This window comes from Mastigoproctus giganteus, chromosome 12, assembly GCF_048544385.1.
Source record: "Mastigoproctus giganteus isolate SK-2022 chromosome 12, ASM4854438v1, whole genome shotgun sequence".
In the NCBI taxonomy this organism is placed as follows: Eukaryota; Metazoa; Arthropoda; class Arachnida; order Uropygi; family Thelyphonidae; genus Mastigoproctus; species Mastigoproctus giganteus.
In genome coordinates this window covers 84,839,013-84,859,295 of record NC_143586.1, presented here as the reverse complement: position 1 = coordinate 84,859,295, position 20,283 = coordinate 84,839,013, and the positions used below count along the sequence as shown (strand labels likewise).

Below are 20,283 nucleotides of genomic sequence, written 5' to 3'. Positions count from 1 at the left end.
TGGTTGCATAATTGCACTTGAAATTAAAGGAAATGTAAGAGCACAAAATCACTAGACTGACACACTCACCGACCCAACTTCAAGTGATGTGGGCAGCTGAGAGCTTGATGGGCCCCTCAATTTAGTTTCTTCGAGGGCATCCACCCTGTCCTTCAAGCTCTCATATAGGCCCACAAGAACGCCGAGTTGTTGCCTGATATCGATGCACTCCTTGCATCGCGCACACACAAAGACATCCCCCTTGGCAGTATCATGTCCCGTACCCGATTGCTCTGCAAACATCAAGCAAACAGTGCATTTTATAAGGCTGTGAGTCAGAGGACAACTGCCCCCCTCAGTTCTGCTCTGAGCCACAGCACTTCCATTAGCTTGAGCCTTTTGCTTTGCTGCTCTGGTCTGAGTCATGATTCTATTAATTTATTAATTAATTATGTTATGTTATTAATTATATTACGTTTGTAATCTAAGTCGTTATATGTATTTATTTAAACGTACAATTTAACTGCTAACGAAGTTCAACTAACGCTATCTAGTACGGTATATAACCTACGGTATATCTAGTACGGTATCACAATGGCAGGAAAGTTACTAACGGTAACGGTAGTTACGAACACGTGGAAACCCTTACCGATACTTTTACAAGGCCGAGTAAAGAATAAATACACCAAATTAATCAAAAAATCACAAAATAATGTTATACTACTAAATTTAAATCAAAAGTTTTAGAAAAACAATAATTTCAAATCAATAAATAAGAAAAATCCACTTAGCGGCTTTGAACACGACCGTCACTAGTAGCCTCGTCAGCAGACACTTGGCTTGCACCATCAAGAGCAACATTGGCATGAGATGAAGGACTCGAAAGAAGCTGTTGAAGACAAGACAGCATGGAGGCAGCGCATCCATAAAGTCTCAATAAATCCATGCTGTCACTGCATTATAATTGCTTTCTAATCTAGAAAGGAATGCATTATAATTACATTCCTGTCTAGATGGTCCTGAATTAATTCTTTAACCAGTGACTCCATTAGTTTCCTTGGAACAGAAGTTAAGCTATCTGGTCTATAATTACTCATGTCACCTTTTGATTCCCCTTTGTGAATTGGGGATATAATCCCACATCTCCAGCCCTTAATATAATTGGATAGATCATATCCAAGTGAGGTGCCTTTTTTTTTGCTTAGTTTCAAGAATTTCTCTTCCACTTTACTTTTAGTTATTACAAAATAATTTAGCATCCTGTTAAAGTTTAAAAAACTTCTGGCATCCCCTTCCCTAAAGAATTCATCACATGTAAATGTAGATGCAAAATACCTATTCAGCCCATCAGCAGCTTGAGCAAATTCAACCTCTGTTTTACTGTTCATATAAGTAAAGAAAGCTTTCCTGTTTTTTCTTTGCATCCTTTGCCAGAGACTTCTCATAATCCCCATTAGCATGAGTAATGACCTTGCAAAGGTAGTAGTAGTAATAGTGGCATGTGATGCAAGAACGAAAACATATGAGCTTCTGCAGCATCAGCCAAAAAAAAAATTTTTTTACATAACCATTCCCTCTAAATGTTTGTCCAGTTCCTCCTTAAATTTATTTAACCTATCAACTTCCATAATGACAGATGAAGGTTTGTTCCAGCAATTAACCACCCGCTGGCTAAAGGCAAATTTCTGCACATCTATTCTACATCTGTCTTTACTCAATTTGAATTTATGCCCCCTTAGGTTCGTAATCTGAACAAGTGGAAGAATCCCATCAAAATTCAGCGTGCTCAACCCATTCAAGGCCTTTTACACCTCAATCAGATCACCTCGCAGGTGCCTAGTCTCCAGCCGCTGCAATTTCCAGAACTTCAGCCTCTTTATAAGAGGATCCCTTCATTCCCCTCACCAATCTTGTTGCCCTTCTCTGTACATGCTCAAGCAAATCTACATCCTTCCTAAAATGAGGCTTCCATACCTGTATGCAGTACTCAAGGTGTGGCCTGACCATTGCCTTATACATGAGGATAATCACCTCCTTATCCCTGCTTACAAAATTCCTGTGTATCACTGACAAAACTCCATGACATGCTCTGGCAGCCCATCTGCACTGCTCAGAGAACTTCATATCTGACCACACAATTATCCTGGATCTTTTTTGTTCTCCACCACCCTGAGTATAGCACCACACAGTTCTACGTTTCTCCTGAGTTACTGCTATCCATATGCAGTACTTTGCATTTGTCAATGTTAAACTTCAATTGCCACTTCTCAGCCCATCTACCCAACTTTTCCAGATCCTGTTGCAGCAGCATACTGTCATTACTGTTATTAACAACCCTTCCAAACTTTGTATCATCTGGAAGCTTCGACACTAAGCCTGATATACCTTCATCAATATCATTGATAAATACGCAAAACAACAATGAACCCTGAGGGACACCACTAATAACATTAATCCACATAGAGCAGTACCCGGCGCCTCCATAGCCAGGTGGGAAGGAGCAGCAGTGCTTAGCACATGCTTCTTGATTAGTTCGAGGCCGTCACCACCAAATACGGAGGATGCAGAAAGGTCAGGAAATGACCACCGCATATCCCCGGAGCAATATAGCCTTAGTTGCTAATGATCCTAAAAACCAAATAACAACAACAGAGCAGTACCCATTAACCAACACTCTGTCTTCTCCCACTGAATCATCCTTTTATCCCTTGTAGCGACTTGCCCTTAATGCATACTGCTCCAATTTACACAGTAGTCTTCCATCTGCAACAGTATCAAAAGTTTTCCTGAAATACAACTGTATGATATCAAAATTATTTTTTGCATCCAATTCCTTTGTAACCACATCATAGTATGTAATCAAATTGGTCAGACAAGACCTCCCCTTGACAAACCTATGATCCTGCAATGCTTCTTTAACCAGTGACTCCATTATTTTCCCTGGAACACAAGTCTTACTAACAGGTCTGTAATTACTTGTATCACCCTTTGATTCCTCTTTGTGAACTGGGGACACATTTTCACATCTCCAGTCCATGGGGACCTCCCCTTAGTCCAAGGAAGCTTTCATAATTATAGTGAAGGGTTTACTTCCTTTGCTGGCTCCTTTAATATAACTGGATAGATCCCATCAACTCCAACTTCTTTTCTTATGTCTAACTTCAACAGTTTCTCCTCCACTTAGCTCTCAGTTATTACAAAATCATTCAACTCCTGGTCAGAGTCTGATAAACATGTGGCTCTCTCCTCCTTGAATAACTCATCGTGTGAATGTAGAATGCAGACTACTCATTTAGTTTGGCAGCTATCTGGGAATGATCATCTACAGTCAAACCATTGATATCAAGTGGACCAATCTGATTCATCCCCTTCCTTTTAGAGTTTATATAAGTATAGGCTTCTGTATTACCTGATAATTTTTATACATATCATTCAATTTTCTTCTCTGCCATAAGTCTCTTTAGTACATGTGATATACATTTAGGTCTAAACCTTGAACAGTATTTCTTAGTTTCTATGAAAAGCCTAGTAGCTTATTTGATTACATTAGCATTAGCAAAGGCACATGATGCAAGAAAGCAAGCTTATATAGCATCAGCCAAAAAAAAAAAAAAAAAAACCTTATTTAACCCATCCAATTGCTCCATATGTTTGTGAAGTGCAGCCTTGAATCTATTTAAGCGATCAACTTCTACAATGACAGATGGAAGTTTGCTCCATCTATCCTTTTTGCACAATATATTTCTCATTTTCTCGACAATAAAATCATCAATAACTACCTCCTGTAAGGCCAGTGCATTCTGCCTTGGGGATTGCTGCCATCTTGCCTGATACACAAGTGAAGGTTTTGGGCAAGTTGGACAGCTGCGAACTTGTTCCCCCTCCCCATTTTAATTCCTTTGAGGGCATCCACCCTATTCTTCAAGCTCTCATAAATGTGTGCCATTCAGCTTTGCTTTGAGCACACTTCTGAATATCTGATGGTATTTTTTGGTCAGGCAGCCATGACCTCCTTGTGCTCTAACTGCCAAGTTAGCATCATCCCCAGGTATTTGTAGGTCTCTTCCCCTGTCATGGCTTTGATCTCTTTACTAATCTGCAGCTGGTATTTTCAGCTGACTAAAACTGATGCAATCCGTGGTTTTTGTATTTGTCTAGATCAAATTCCATCCTGATATCATTGCTGAATTCTTTGGTGATTCGGAGCAGTTGCTGGAGTTGTTTTTGAGTTGCTGCATAGAGCTTAATGTCATCCATTGTACATCAGTGGGAGAGGATGGACAGATTTTTCCTTCCTTCTTTGAAGTTATATGCATACTTGCTATTATTGAGCATGATGGGTTGAGTGCTAGACAGAACCCTAGTGGGCTAAGGGCATCACCCTGAAAGATTCCTCTTCTGATGGGGATTGGTCTGGTTGTAATGTTCTCAACCTTGATGGCGGTACTCCATTTCGCCTTGATTGGTTCTAGCTAGTTTGTCTGTCAGATTTATTTTGTAGATCTTTAGCATCCTATTAGCCAGCAATGAGGCACAGAATTGAAAGCCTTGTGGTAATCAATGTAGGCCGTGTAAAAGTTGCACCGCTTCTTGTAGGCTTGCTCTATAACTGTGGCATCAATGGTTAATTGCTCCTTGAATCCTCTGCTCATCTGCTGTTTGGCCATGATGTTCTAGCTTTCCAAGTGGTCTGATATCTTCTTGGTTATGCAGCTGGTCAGGATCTTGTACGTTGTTGGGAGGCAGGTGATCAGACTGTATTTTGTCAGATTTCTTGTATCTTGCTCCTTAGCTTTCAGGTATGTGATTCCTTGAGCAAGAAACTCTGAAATTGTCTTATCATTTGGATTAACTGCTCTGCTAAGTGCTTATGTGTATGCAAGTGAGCTTCTTGTACCAGTAGTTGTGGATGTTATCTCTTCCTGGGGTTTGCTAGTCGTGGGACTTCCTGATTGACTGTGGTACTTCTTCCTCCCAAATCTCCCATTCTCTCATCTCTTGTGTGTTCTTGGTTTTCTTCCATTCTAGTTCTATCCAAGGAGTTTGGCTGTTACGTCTTACTTTACTGCTCCATATGGGCCTTTGCCTTCTTTCCCTCTTGTCCAATACTCCTGTAGAAGGCTCTCTTTCATTGGTGTAGTCTCTTGCTGAGTGTAAGAAGCTTCTGCTTGATTGTGTTTAAGTATTCTTCTAATTCTCTGATTTTTGGTCTCGTGTTTGCTGTGGATGTTGTCTTTCTTGAGAATGCTCTTCACTTTTCCAATCAATTTCTCACTCCTATTACCCTGTTGGCACTGGGTCAATTGGCCTGTCTTGACTCTTAATTCTTTTATCTTCTGCTACTGGTCTGTCATTTCCCTTTCTGTTAATCCTAGTGGCTGCTCTGGCAGCATGGTATACACCTGTATGGATAGCCTTCAGTGTTGCACTGTTGTTGTCAAGGTAATGTGGTATTATTTACCAACTGAGGTGGTCTGTTGCTGTCCACATGATTATATTGGTTCCCTGCTTTGGGATCACAAGCATCTTTGTGGGGTCCATTTCCTTGAATTCTGTTGGGGGCCCCTCTTCCACTTGTCTTGTATTGTGGATATCATGACCTCATCTCTTTCCACTTCAGCTGTTCTGGGTTATATTTCTTCTTGCTCTTCCTCCTCTGGTTCCATGTTGTCTTTGTTCTTTGTAGTTGGCTGCTCATATCCTGCTTGATTTTTTCCAAGATTACAGGAGCTATCAAGTTCTTTGTGACAATGGTCCTTCTCTGGTCTGCTATTCACTATTTAGTGTCCTGAATATTCAGGAATCATTCCAACCACTTGGTATGTGTTTTCGGCCTGTACATTATCATATTGGTCTCTAGCTTGGTTAATTCATAGTATGTTTGCATGATGAACATATTCATTTCCATGCTCCACTTCATGCGTTGGCATTTTTTTCCTTCCTGGATGGTCACCAGCGCAGTTGCACAGGAAGCACTTCCAGTTGGTTCGGCTGGATATTCTTGGCCATATGGGTGCAGTGCCACTTGCTTCACTGTCTTCCTCTGGAGACTGTCTCCGCCTTTTTGAACTGATCCCTCTGCCTAAGGCCTGAAGGCAAGTGACTTTATCCTGCACCACACTCACTGTAGTATGATTGTTATTTCTCTTCAGCATCATCATCCATCTATGGAGATGGAATTGTTTAGCTTTATATTATGTCTAGTGGTAGTGTTATTTCTTGGGACACCAACACCAGATGGTGACACTCTCTGGCTCAGCCTTCACTTTGACCTTAGGGGAGGTGGGTCCACTGCAACGACTTCCACAGGGTTTTTTTTTTTTTTAATTTTTTATTATTATTAGAAACATTATAAACATTTTATAAAACAGTGGTTGGGTATACATTATTCCCTTGCTTTTTTTTTATTAATTTATTTTTGTATTAGCAACAGTGTTTTTTTATAACTTTTGTTTCCCTAAAAGAATGATGACCTCTAATTTCAGATCTTGAATTTGAAATATTAACTGTTTCAAAAGCAGATGTAATAGGAGCCAATGGTGTAAGTATATAATTTTGGTTATGTTGTGCATCTAAACTGTTTTAGTTTTTAACTTTTTTATAAAATTTTTATGTGGTATTCTTACTCAGAAGAATGATATAAACCTACAAAAATTTATTTGAAAATGTTTTAATCAGAACGAGCAAGGAGATTATAATGAATTTATAGCAGATTCTGAAGGATTTTCAAAACTGTGAAGTTTGTGTATTAGATATCTAGACAATGTTGGGTATACAAATGTTAGGATACTGATGTTAGACTAAATGGTGATTGAGGCTGATTTGTGCACTGAGAAATTGTTGTTAGAAATGTGGAGGGGGGAAAATTGAAAGGAGTTTATGTCCATTTTAAATATATCCCTGGACATTTCTAAAGAAAATCCTTTCCTTTTCTCAGTGGAAATTAATACGTAAAAATAGTATTAAAAGGCTTGCAGGTGAAGGGACATATGTACCTCAATACAACATATGCACTCTCCTACCAAAACTTATGGGACGACAACTCCCCATCTGATTAAAAGAAATTGTGTGCCACTGAAATATGTAAACATTTTGTTTGGACTGTAAAAGTGATCAGTGGTTAGCCCAAAATTTATTTCAAATATCTACATCAAACAATGAAGACATGGAAAGAACTAAAGGTTTCAGAGGTGGGGTGAGGAGGAATGATAGTCGGGTGTTATGTGGGGAAAATGTATGTATATGCTCTTAGAGGAATTAAACATTCTCAAGTTGACACAGTGAACCTGAACTGTGAATCATTGGAGTTAGTCTTGCAGAGTGATGATTGAGGCTGATATTTAGAGAAAAGAGAAATTGGAGAGGAAAGGACCATGAATGCTGCATCTCACACTGATGTACTTAACAGTTCGTTCACAATGGTAGGGGCTGATGGGTTTCAACTGTAACGTGTGTGTGTGTGTGTGTGTGTGTGTGTGTGTGTGTGTGTGTGTGTGTGTGTGTGTGTGTGTGTGTGTGTGTGTGTGTGTGTGTGTGTGTGTGTGTAAAGGAAAACAGGCTAGTTAATACTGAAAGAAAAGGTATGTGTGCCCTAATCCATTAACAACAGAGAAATCTCAAAAAAATAAAGTGAACTGTATATCCAAGTATATGATATACAGGAATTTTACTAGGCTAGCCAGGATAAGGAAGTGATTGTCCCCTTGCATAAGGCAATGGTCAGGCCACACCTTGAATGCTGCATACAGGTCTTGAGGCCTGATTTTAGGAAGGATGCAGAGCTGCTGGAACGAGTACAGAGAAGGGCAACAAGATTGGTGAGTGAAACAATGGGTTGCTGTTACCAAGAAAGGCTTAAGTTCTGCAAATTGCAGTGTCTGGAGACTAGGCACCTTCAAGGTGATCTAATTGAGGTGTATAAGGCTTTGAATGGTTTGAGCAAGCTCAACGCTGATGGGATTCTTCCTCTTGGTCAGATTACTCATCTGAGGGGACATAAATTCAAATTGAGGAAAGACAATGGTAGAATAGATGTGCAAAAATTTACCTTTAGCCAGCAGGTGTAAAACAACATTAATAATATAACACTATAATATAATACTAATACATACTAGTACTAAGGAATTTACTTATGCATGGGTAATACACACACACACATCATTTCTACTACCAAGGTAGTTTTAATACATCATTTGATTATATCTCATATTGTGAATACCTTCACAATGAATTGCCATGGTATTGTACTACCTGAAATACATAACACTTCAGCCGACCGGGCTAGCCGAGTGGGTAAAGTACCTGCCCGGCAACCCAAAGGTCGCGGGTTCGATTCCCGCCTCGGGCTTGGATCAAAGTACTGCAAAAACCTTGGGAGGTGCAATATGGCCACAGAAGCCGATGCGCCAACAACTACCAAAAAAAAAAAAAATAAATAAATAAAAAAATAACACTTCACCTGTGGAGAAGACTAATGTTACTTATTCTTGGTGGATACTACCACCACCCAGAAATGTGTGCATTATTCGTGCATAAGTAAATTCCTTCATACTCTTAGGCAGCACCTCAGGGGCTCACATCTGGTGAGTATGGGCTTGGCACACCCAGGGCCTTGAGCTGGATATCAAATAGCAGAAGACTACTCTCGACGGCCCCTCTATAGCCAGGTGGGCAGGAGCAGCAGTGCATAGCACACGCTTCTTGATTAGACCGGGGTTCGAGCCCGTGACCACCAAATACGGAGGATGCGGAAAGGTCAGGGAATGACCACCACATATTCCCCTGAGCAATATGGCATTAGTTGCTAATGCTCCTAAATAACAAAAAAAAAAAATAATAATAATAACAAATAACTCTCTCTCTCTCTCTCTCTCTCTCTCTCTCTCTCTCACACTCTCTCAGGGTAACTCGAGAATTGTTTTTGGCTGGTGCAGAATAAGTCACAGGCTTCCTTGCACCATATAGCTAATAATAATAATAATTTAGCCAAGAAATATCTTTTAGACTTACTAGTACTGATACTAACGCTAGGTGGTAGATGACTCTCATCGGTGCAATATCACCACTTCAAACTTCTAATAAGCAAAGTGGTGATATTGCACTGGATGAGAGTCATCTGCCACCGAGTGTTAATATCTGTACTCGGTGGTGCGTCCCCCAAGAATAAATAACATTAGTCTTCTCCATAGGTGAAGCATTACTTATTCGAGTATTCACCACTTTGCTTATTAGAAGTTTGAATAATACTACTAGTATTATTTTATTTATTTATTTTTTTTTGATTTGGTAGTTGTTGGCGCATCGGCTTCTGTGGCCATATTGCACCTCCCAAGGTTTTTGCAGTACTTTGATCCAAGCCCGAGGCGGGAATCGAACCCGCGACCTTTGGGTTGCCAGGCAGGTACTTTACCCACTCGGCTAGCCCGGTCGGCTAGTATTATTCAAGCTTCTATATAATACTACTAGTATTAATACTAATGCTAACACTACCCAGTACCACTACTTAATGCTAATATAATATAATATAACACTAATAATATAATACTTTAATAATAATATATTACTAATACTATTATTAATGCTAATACTAGGTGGCAGATGATTCTCATCAACTGTTGCAATATCCCCAATTTTCTTATTGGAGGCTGTGGTGAAACCCATGTTTAGTCTCCAGAGTAAAGTTTCTGGCATCCCCTCCCTGCCCATCTCCTTCAACCCATGCATGGTACTAAGTACTATAGGTTTTGATACCTTTTATGTTTGGGCTTAGATATCGACGAGGTTGGGCCAAGATATCGACGAATAATATTACAACATTCTGAAAGTGATAAAGCCCAAGAAACCTATAGGGAAAAAGAAATCCAAAGAAGGAAAAAATTAGTCAAGAAACACTTGTCATGATGAACCGAAGACAACAAATGAAGATCAAGAAAAACACTGACAAGGAGAAAATTGAGTATACTGAGTTATGCAAAGCCATTAGAAAGAGACTCAGAGAGGACATAAGAAAATTTAACACAAAAAAAGTAGAACAAGCATTAAAGGAAAACAAAGGATTTAAATCAGCAGCCATGAGCAGTAATACATAAAGACAAATGACACTGAAACTGAAGAACAGCGATGGTGTACTTATAAACAGCAAAGAAGGCATAATTCAAATAGCAGAAGACTACTATAAAGAGTTACACAAGGAGCGAGGGAATGATGCCAGCAGTGGGGAAGATGGATCGCATATTAGAACACATAAAACATAACTGATATCCTTCCTGATGAGGTAGAACATGCATTGAAGAAAATGAAGAATCAGAAAGCCCCGGGGGAAGATGAAGTTACTGTAGAGTTGTTAAAATTGGGAGGAAGAGACACGACACAAAAACTGGCAAGACTCTTCACAAAATGCATTAGAAAAGGTGTGACGCCTAAGGAGTGGAATAATGCAATCATAGTTTCTGCATAAGAAAGGAGATAAATCAGAAATTGGAAATTATAGACCAATTAGCTTGTTATCCCAGATTTACAAGTTGTTCACAAGGGTCATTACTAACAGATTAGAAAGAATATTTGATGAGAATCAACCGAAAGAACAAGCTGGCTTTAGGGCAGGATTCTCAACTGTGGATCATCTTCACGTAATGTCACAGCTAATGGAGAAAGCAAATTAATATAAAACACCATTATGCCTGGTATTTCTGGATTATGAACAGGCATTTGACTCCATACAGCATAAGGCAATGTTTTGGGCACTGGAAAGACAAGGCATAGATATCCCATATATTATGATTTTGTAGAAAATATATGAGAATGCTGCCTCCTTTATTAGACTACACAAAGACAGTAGTAAATTTAAAATTGAGAAAGGAATTTGACAAGGTGACACAATATCTCCGAAGTTGTTTACTGCTGCCCTTGAGGAAGCTTTCAGAAGATTAGACTGGTCGCAGAAAGGAGTCAGTGTGAATGGAGAGTACCTAAACCATTTACGATTTGCAGATGACATTGTGGTCATAAGCCAGAATCCCAAAGAATTAGAGGAAAATCTGAATCAGTTATGCAGAGTTAGTAAGGATTTTGGACTAAAGATGAATATGGTTAAAACATATTCAAAAGTAATGATGAACTCAAAACATAAATTCGAAACATTCAAATGAATTCAAAACATAAACAAAAGTAATGATGAACAAGTATGCCACAGAAAGGGATATAATGATTGAAAGAGCAGTAATTGAAAAGGTGGAGTCATATACTTATCTGGGACAAGTCATTAGCTGTAATAATGATAAATGGCTGGAAGTCAAGAGTAGAATAAATTTTGGATGGATAGCATTCAGGAAATATAGTCACATACTGCGGAGCAATATCATGCCAATTTGTCTGAAACGTAAAATAATGAACCAATGTATACTCCCTACCATGACTTATGGAAGTGAAACTTGGGCACTCACCAAAAGAATGGAAGAGAAGCTGAGAACTACACAGCGAAGAATGGAATGAATTATATTGGAATCAGACTGTTAGATAAGAAGAGAAACATATGAATTAGGCACAAACTCAAGTAAAGGACATTCTTATCAAAACTAAAGAACTAAAATGGTCTTGGGCAGGATACATAGCTCGAAGACATGATGACAGATGGACTAGGTAAATAACAGAATGGTACCCAAGTGGAGCTAGAAGAAATCCTGGAAGACAAAGGTGGAGATGGATAGATGAAATTCATGAGTTTTTGGGTAGTAAATGGATGGCCATTGCACAAAACAGAAGGAACTGAAAAGTTGCTGGAGAGGCCTTCATCCTGCAGTGGATTGAAAATGGCTGATGATGATGTTTGGGCTTTTCTTAAAAAAAAAAAAAAAAAAAGTTTCAAATTTCATTTCAAAAAGCAAACTCAGAAAAAGTACTGTGGAAAAATATCTATTAAAATATTAAATTTATGTGCCACAGATGTTAAACTTGCACTTAGCAGCTTACCTAAGTCACTGTAAAAAAGAACTAGTGAAGTCAGTTGCAACTCTGTTATTGGCTAATTGCATCTGTCATGAACCTGAGAGGGAGCAGCAATGTTCTTTGAGCTGGTAATATGTTGTGTGCTTCAGAATTGGTGACAGTATATTGGAGATAATGAAAGAGCTATTTTTATATATACTAGGTGTATCCTATCATGTGGGACCCACTCTAGGGATGGATTTAGACTTAAAAAAAAGTACACGTAAACATAAGTCTGATTTCCACCTTGTTTCTAAGTTTCAGCCATTTTGATGTTCTGGCAACTATCTGCTTACCTTTACAGAAAATGCTCAAAATGACCACCATGTGCCTGAGTACAAGCCTGCAAATGCCTCATCATAGACCTCCTCACCCACTTAAAAATTCCAGGTGTCTATCAGATTTTCTGTTCTAGTACTGATGGGTCTGCCACCACTTGAAACCCATTTTATAAATGAATGAGTTTCTGCAAGGCGTTCAAGTATTTTCTGAAAGGTCTCCTTATTTGGCACATGATGATTAGGTAAGTTTTCTGCATACAGATGTCTTGCCTCAACTGCATTGGGCATTTAGCAAGTTTATACACGAGATGCCTGTCTGCTCTCTTTCGATTTGAATACGCCTCCATCAGCAAATGCACAGTATCAAAATGATAATAACAGACTCCAAATGTAGCAGCCTTGTCTAAAGAACTAACTGAAATCACTTGAAGAAACACTACATGATCTTGGTTACATAACTATCAGTGAAGCCCCCCTATCAGATATTGAGAAATGCTTGTATAGTGAATGGAACCAGCTATGTTAACTCAGTTTATGGAAAGAATTTCTGGAACCCAAAAATGGCTGTAAACTCAGAAAAAGACTAATGCATAAAAAGGAATAGGACACTCCGTCCTAGTTCTTTTTATGTAGTTTCTTTTATAGAAAACAACCAGGGGTAAAAGCAGTGCACTTTCCTTCCTCAGGGAATATTCTTATTTAATTTAATGTAGTTAATCTGTTACCTCCACTTTTGCTTTTTATGAATTTTAAACCCTAAACACAGATCTTAGAGGTAAGTACTGAAATAATAAGCTTTTGCTGGAAGATTTGATGAACAAAATATGTAAAGCGTATACATTAGAGCATCAATTATCAGGAATAATTAATGTGAGACCTCTTCCGGATAGCAAAATTTTCTGGATAATCGAACATAAGGTAAAATTAAACAAATCCTGTTATAATGTATTATGGTAAAAGAAAAAGACTTTAAATAGCGTGAAAAAAAACAAATTTATTTAATTTAAAAAATTAATAATAATAACTTATACGTAAAAATTCGCACATTTGCATAAGTATGTATATTCGGATAGGTATTTTACTGCAAATTTTATGTGAAAAAAATTTTAAGTAATTTTTTAAAATAATGTTCAATCGTTTTATATTTTGTTTGTTGCGACTTTTTTTTTTGTTGCGAAATCTCTCAAGTTCCTTAATAATATCAATTTGATTATATCGCATTCTTCGTTGACATTTTACCGTAAAGAAACTGAGAAAAATGATAAAATGCACAGTTTCAGGCCAATATTATTCTTAACGAATCTGGAGCTAAACTAAACATAATATGAAATGAAGAGAACAAAATATGTCACAGAAAATTGGGTTCACGGAAGTGAATGACTAAACTTTGTATCACTCATGGTTTCGAAGAAAACCCATTAGTCCTGATCCAACACTTCACCAAATATACAACATAAAAAAAAGACAGAAATGCTCTAGTAGCATAATAAATATTTGTCTCAAATACTACCATTAATAAAAAAAAAAGAAGAAAAATCAGCCTTTAAAATTGTTTCAGATAACTGACTTCTGGATAACTGATGTTCTACTGTACTTTTCTCTTTTCCTAATCCATTGATACGCAATATGCATGATTAATACGAATGTTAAATTTAGATGCTGGAAGCCTAACTTAATAACATGTAGAAAATTATGGCCAAATTAAACGTATAAAATTTATAACAATGCAACTGTTCACCGGACTCAAGAAACAAAGCCCTATGTGTATGTATAGCTACAGTATTAAGACAATTTATCTTTACCCCATTTATTTCAAATGCCACTCCTGAAAGTTTTCTGATCCCTGCTCTGTCTGAAGGAAAGCAAGAAAGAAAACACATAGCATATATTCTTTTATACAGTGGATGATAACTCCCCTTTTATGGTACTTGGTTCTATTGGAGAAAGGCAAGCCGTGCAATAGCATATCCTAATTTATGCTATAATTTGGAGAATTGAATTAAAAGAATTTTGAAGAGGAAAGTAGAGTGAAGTACAAAATAATTGAGGTTTTAATATAACAAACAAAATATATATAAGATGAACTAAAATTAAAATTACTGATTATGAATAAAACTAATATTGCTATTATTCCGACCTGACTGGTATAACCTTTCCACAACATAACAGCCAAAAATGATCAGGCCTATATACATATTTACAACTTTTCAACCCATGCAAATCAGGAGCATAAAAACTTTGGAATTATGTTAACTACTAATTTGCTGGTTTTTAAATTTCATACAAACTATTTGTTAAGCTTAAATTTACTGCTTTTCGTGCCTCATGAAGACAACATTGTTAAGCTTAAATTTTGGTAGTAATTTTGTGATGCAGATTGATGTTCAGTACTATAAGATATCGAGCCCTATCTGAGAGTAAAGGAGTCAGTTGCTTATTTTTTTCAAATCTGTCCATAATATTGGATTTGTAACCGCTGCATGTTATACTGGTGGACGTCTTAATGACTACGACCACGTATTTTATATACCCTTCTGGATACAACTGTTAATCAGTTTTTGCTTTAATTTATTCAAAGCACTAATTAAATATGCATAGTTTCTACTTATTTTAATTCTTGTATACATCTTTTCTTGAAATATTAGAGTTCCATCTTAAGGCTTATAGTATTAAAGTTGAATTCATTTTGTTTGTCATATAATTTTACATGCTTTATGTTATTAGTTGTATCTATTTCCAAATCAAGATGTATTGCTCGTGTACTGCTCTTGTTTGTATGTTCAATTCTCAGATTACTTGGGTACATTCCTTTGTTAATTTCCCCATACTCACCACAGTCAAATACAATAACATTGTCTGTGTATCTTTTTTTCACATTAGCATTAGTAGAGGCGTACGATACAAGAAAGCAAGCTTATGCAGCATCAGCCATAAAAAAACCTCCTCCCTTTCACCCCTCCATTTGTTCCAAATGCCTGTCTAGCTCAGCCTTAAAATTTATTTAGCCTATCAACTTCCACTACAAAAGATGGACGTCTGTTCCACCAATCGACTACCTAAAAGGCAAATTTCTGCACATCTATTCTACAACTGTCTTTCCTCAATTTGAATCTATGTCCCCCCTCAAGTTCTTAATCTGAGCAAGAGGAAGAATCCCATCAGCATTTGACTTGGCGCATTATAGCCTTAGATGCTAATGCGCCATAAAACAAACAAACAAACAAACAAACCCATCAGCATTCAGCTTGCTCATCCCATTCAAGGCCTTATACACCTCAATCAGGTCACCTCGTGGCGCCTCCGTAGCTAGGTGAGTAGGAGCAGCAGTACATAGCATATGTTTCTTGATTAGACCGGGGTTTAGCCCTTGAGCCACCAAATACAGAGGATGCCGAAAGGTCAGGGAATGATCACCGCATATCTCCGGATCAGTATGGCCTTAGTTGCTAATGCTCCTAAAAACCAAATAACAACAACAACAACAGATCACCTCGCAGGTGCCTACTCTCTAGGCACTGCAATTTGCAGAACTTAAGCCTTTCTTGGTAAGAGCACCCTTTGTTCCCCTCACCAATCTTGTCCTCCTTTGTATTCTTTCTAGCAACTCTACATCCTTCCTAAAATGAGGCCGCCAGACCTGTACACAGTACTCTAGGTGTGGCCTGACCATTGCCTTGTATAACGGGATAATCACCTCCCTGTCCCCCTGCTAGAAAAATTCTTATATATCATTGACAAGACTCCAGGACCTGCCCTGGTAGCCTGTCTGCACTGCTCAGTGAACTTCATATTTGACTGCAAAATTACCCCCAATATTACCCACAATTACCTTCATATTTGACTGCACAATTACATATAACAAGATTGCTAAGTTTTGTTTTTACTGTCCTAACAGTCATGCACCTCAGTGTATATATGAGCTGCATTTATATGCAGCTCATATACCACTGAGTAATAATATACATTGCTAATAAACAAGTGCTGACTTGTTATTATCTATAATTGTACATACCTTTTAAAGAGAGAGAGAGAGAGAGAGGGGGGAATTCTATTTTCATATTTTTTGCTGATTATTTCGTATAATATAGGCAAAAAGGAGTGACATTTGTTTCTTTTTGCAGTATTGTGTTCAGTAAAATTCATAACTAAGTGCAGTGCTCTTGCTGTGCAAGTCAGTGAGCAGCTTGATGTCATTATAAAACAGCTGAGAGTGGTAGACCAAAAAAAATCCTGCTATCTGAATACAGCTGAAAAAAAAAAACATTTGATTACAAAATTTTACACTGAGTCTGGAACTGAATGTTCTTGTTTGTGTGAATAAGTCACTATTTACAGAAGAAAAGATTAACCATGGAAGCTGTATGAAAGGAACATAAATAATGATTAACAAAAAAAAAAAAAAAAAAAGAAGCTAAATTTCAGGACATTTGAATTGTTCAATTCAAACATGGAGATTTTTATATTCCTTCATCCTTTAACTTGGACCAGCAAATAAGTATTATTGAAAATGAGAGAAAAGCTCCTGAAGCAGCTTCTAGGTTAAAACCTCTTCTATAAATAGTGACTTAATTTATGCACACAAAAATAGATTTAATTCCACACAACCAAGTTAAAAAATTTCACAACTGTAATCAAACGTATATTTTTAAAGCTCTGTCTGCATACTGGGCTCTCTCTCTCTCTCTCTCTCTCTCTCTCTCGACTACTCAAAAGTAACAACAAACTCTTCACCATTTCACCATTACATAACTGTAATTAGCAAGAGTAGGTTGGTGTTGTTATGAAATGTACTGAATGAGTTGCAGTGCTAGAGGAGAGAAAAATATCACGTTTTTGTATGGATTACATGTATTAAACAGCAAATAATATTCAAAAATATGGATTCTCTCTCTCTCTTCTCACTCAGAGGTATGCACAATTACACTTGTTATTTGGTTTTTAGGAGCATTAGCAACTAAGGCCATATTTCTCCGGGATATGCGGTGGTCATTCCCTGACCTTTCCGTATTCCCCGTATTTGGTGGTGACGGGCTCGAATCCCGGTCTAATCAAGAAGCGTGTGCTACGCACTGCTGCTCCTTTCCACCTGGTTACGGAGGTGCCTGCACAATTACACACAGTAAATGATACATCACTTGCTTTAATGTTCAGATCATGTACATTGAGCCGATCGGGCTAGCCGGGTGGGTAAAGTGCTTGCCTGGCAACCCAAAGGTCGCGGGTTCGAATCCCGCCTCGGGCTTAGATCAAAGTACTGCAAAAACCTTGGGAGGTGCATTATGGTCACAGAAGCCGATGCGCCAACAACTATCAAAAAAAATGTACATTGAACTACATGACTTTTATGGCAGCAGAAAAAAAACTGTGTTCTTTTTTGTACTTATAAGGAAAACAATTTCGCATACCTCATTATAAATTCCTTAAGAAAAATTGTAATTTTTTTAAATCTTGCATAAAAATATTTTTTCTCTGAATCATATCTATTATCATTCTCTTTCAAATTGAGCTCATACATATATTTGAATATGCACTATAACCTTTTCTGGGAAATCATGCATTTTGTATCATTAATTAACGATCACATATGGTATCCTCCCTCCTTGTAGTGTTAAGCTCTGTAAATTCTCCATAATTCTACATGTACTTCTTCAGGAATTGAATAGAAATGTAAAATTTCAAGGTGCCATATACTGTGTAACTATTATGTTAAATTTTTGTTATTATTCTGTGTGCCTGTGAGATTTTGGCAGTTTTTTTGAATTAGACAGAATATTCACAAGTTGACCAATTTAGATTTCAAATTTCATTGTAGATATATTTCAAATGATCCATGCAAAAATGTATATAAAACCCCTATATTTAGTGTCAGGAAAACAATAGCAACTTCAGAATGCACTGCATTTTGAATCATCTGATATCAAATTAACAAAGCTATACTGTGTTCGGCTTGTGCCAGTGGAAATGCTGTTTGTGGTTCTCTAACCTAGTGTCAATACTTGGCTGATCTCCTAATCCCAAAATATACAGAAGGAGGGTTGCAAATGGTTTTCCCCTGAGGTGGGAGGGAGGATTCTTTAGAAGAGATGTTAGCATTAAGCTTTAGGTTGCACAATATGTGAAACCTGTTAAGTTGGGAAGCCTCATAAAGAGGCCCCCCAACCTAACACATCTTTATTTAATTTCTCTGAGCCCACTGAGCCCCCCTCTGCTTTTAGAGAATATCTCAAAATATTGTATAACTGGAAGTAATACAATATTTTTAGTTACAATGACCTTGTATAAAGGGCAGACTGCTATACAGCTGAGAAACATACTGTAATCTTTGGCAGAGAATCACTGTTTTTCAGTATCCCCTTTGCAGATGCAAAAACCAGCCTAGCAAAATGAATCAGCACAGAAACACACGTAGGCCACCTCAGGCCCATTATTATTATTATTATTAGCCATATGGTGCAAGGAAGCCTGAGGCTTATGCTGCACCCACCAAAAAAAAATTTGAGTCAACCTGAGAGAGAGAGCGAGTATCAGGACCCTGGGTGTTCCAAGCCCATACTCACCAGATGTGAGCCCCTGGAGTTGAATTTAGAAAGACCAGGGGAGGCACTGCCCTCCTTCTTCTCCTTCCTTACAGAAGCGTTACTGGTAAACTAAAGGAGCATATAGAACAGAATTTTTCCCCGAAATTTTTTGTACCTTTAATTTTTCTGAGCCTTCCTCTGCTTTTCAAGAACATTTCAAAATTTGTATTGGTAGTAATAAAGTATTTTTAGTTACAATGACATGACAATTCAAAAAACATAATTAATGATTATGTTTTGATTCCTTTTAGAGATACTGTTTTGCTTTATTGGCAAACTGTGCCATAAGGAACTAACTTAAAGCACTTGCTGCACCTTGTCCACAAATTTGTTATTGTTGTCACAATTCCGACTGTACATTCCAGCCTCCTGATTGCCTTCTCTAAATATATTAGTCCTGTACATTGTGATGCCAGTTTCTAGCTTCACTACTTCAGAGTGCTTGCACGATGAACATATTCATTTTGATGCTCTACTTCATGCATTGGTTTTTTCTTCCTTCCTGGCTGGTCACTGGTACAGTTGTGCAGTAAGCACTTCCAGTTGTTTGAGCTGAATAGTCTTGCCCTCCCCTTTTTGTAGCCATATGAGTGACAGCATCACTTGCTTCACTGTCTTTCTTGAGAGACTGTTTCCAACTTTTTGAACCAAGACCTGAATGCAAGTGACTTTATCCTGCACCACATTCGATGCACCACGTTCAATATTTCTACTTCTCATTTTCATCCAGCTATGGAGGTGGACCTGTTTAGCATTTGTCGGGTGGTAATAATTGGGAGTAACACCAGATGGCACCACTCCTTGAGGTTGTTACAGACATTCTCTCAGATATACCAGACAAGCTGTACTTGCTACCTGGGAGTCTAAAACGCTGATGGAACTGATATTCGGGTGACACTCAAGTCAAGTGAACCCAATTTCGGCAAAGTCCAGACGGTCTGTGACAGCCAAATCCTCTGCTTGCACCTTAACGATGGAGGGACTGTTAGTAATCCTAGGTATAACCTCCATGCACAAGTACATGGTGGGTGACCACCATGGTGTGAACTAACGTAAGCAGGGGTCGAGGTGTGGGCCCAAACCACATGGAGGAATGCCGACCCTCTATGTTACCAGGCAGTACTAGGTGGTAGATGACTCTCATCAACCGGTGAAATACCACCACTTTGCTTATTGGAGGCTTGAAGTGGTGGAACCCATGTTTAGTCTCTAGAGCTAAGTTCCAGTCAACCCTTCCCTATCTCTTCCATCATGCAGTATGATTGATGACTTTTAAGGTTATGATGAACGTCATGGCAAGATCCAATATTCCTTACATTTCGAGGGTACAGTTCTCAAACAGTGTTCGCAGGCTGGCCACTAGTTAGTACACCGGACCGAACCTATTGGTAACTCTCTAGGAGGCTTCCGGATCAGCTAGTGTATAATCTTGCTACCTCTACTCTGCCAGATAGTGACTGGAG

The 20,283-nt window shown here is 38.1% G+C and overlaps 1 protein-coding gene across 1 annotated transcript in view; it reads left to right on the top strand.

Annotated features, from left to right (window-relative positions):
- Window positions 1–20,283, top strand: part of LOC150077238 (protein cereblon-like) — a 191,883-nt gene that overhangs the window by 71,382 nt on the left and 100,218 nt on the right. Inside the window, exon 3 of the mRNA XM_090386523.1 lies at window positions 6,465–6,520. Coding sequence (XP_090242649.1) covers window positions 6,465–6,520 — 56 coding nt within the window. The remainder of the gene's footprint in view (window positions 1–6,464; window positions 6,521–20,283) is intronic.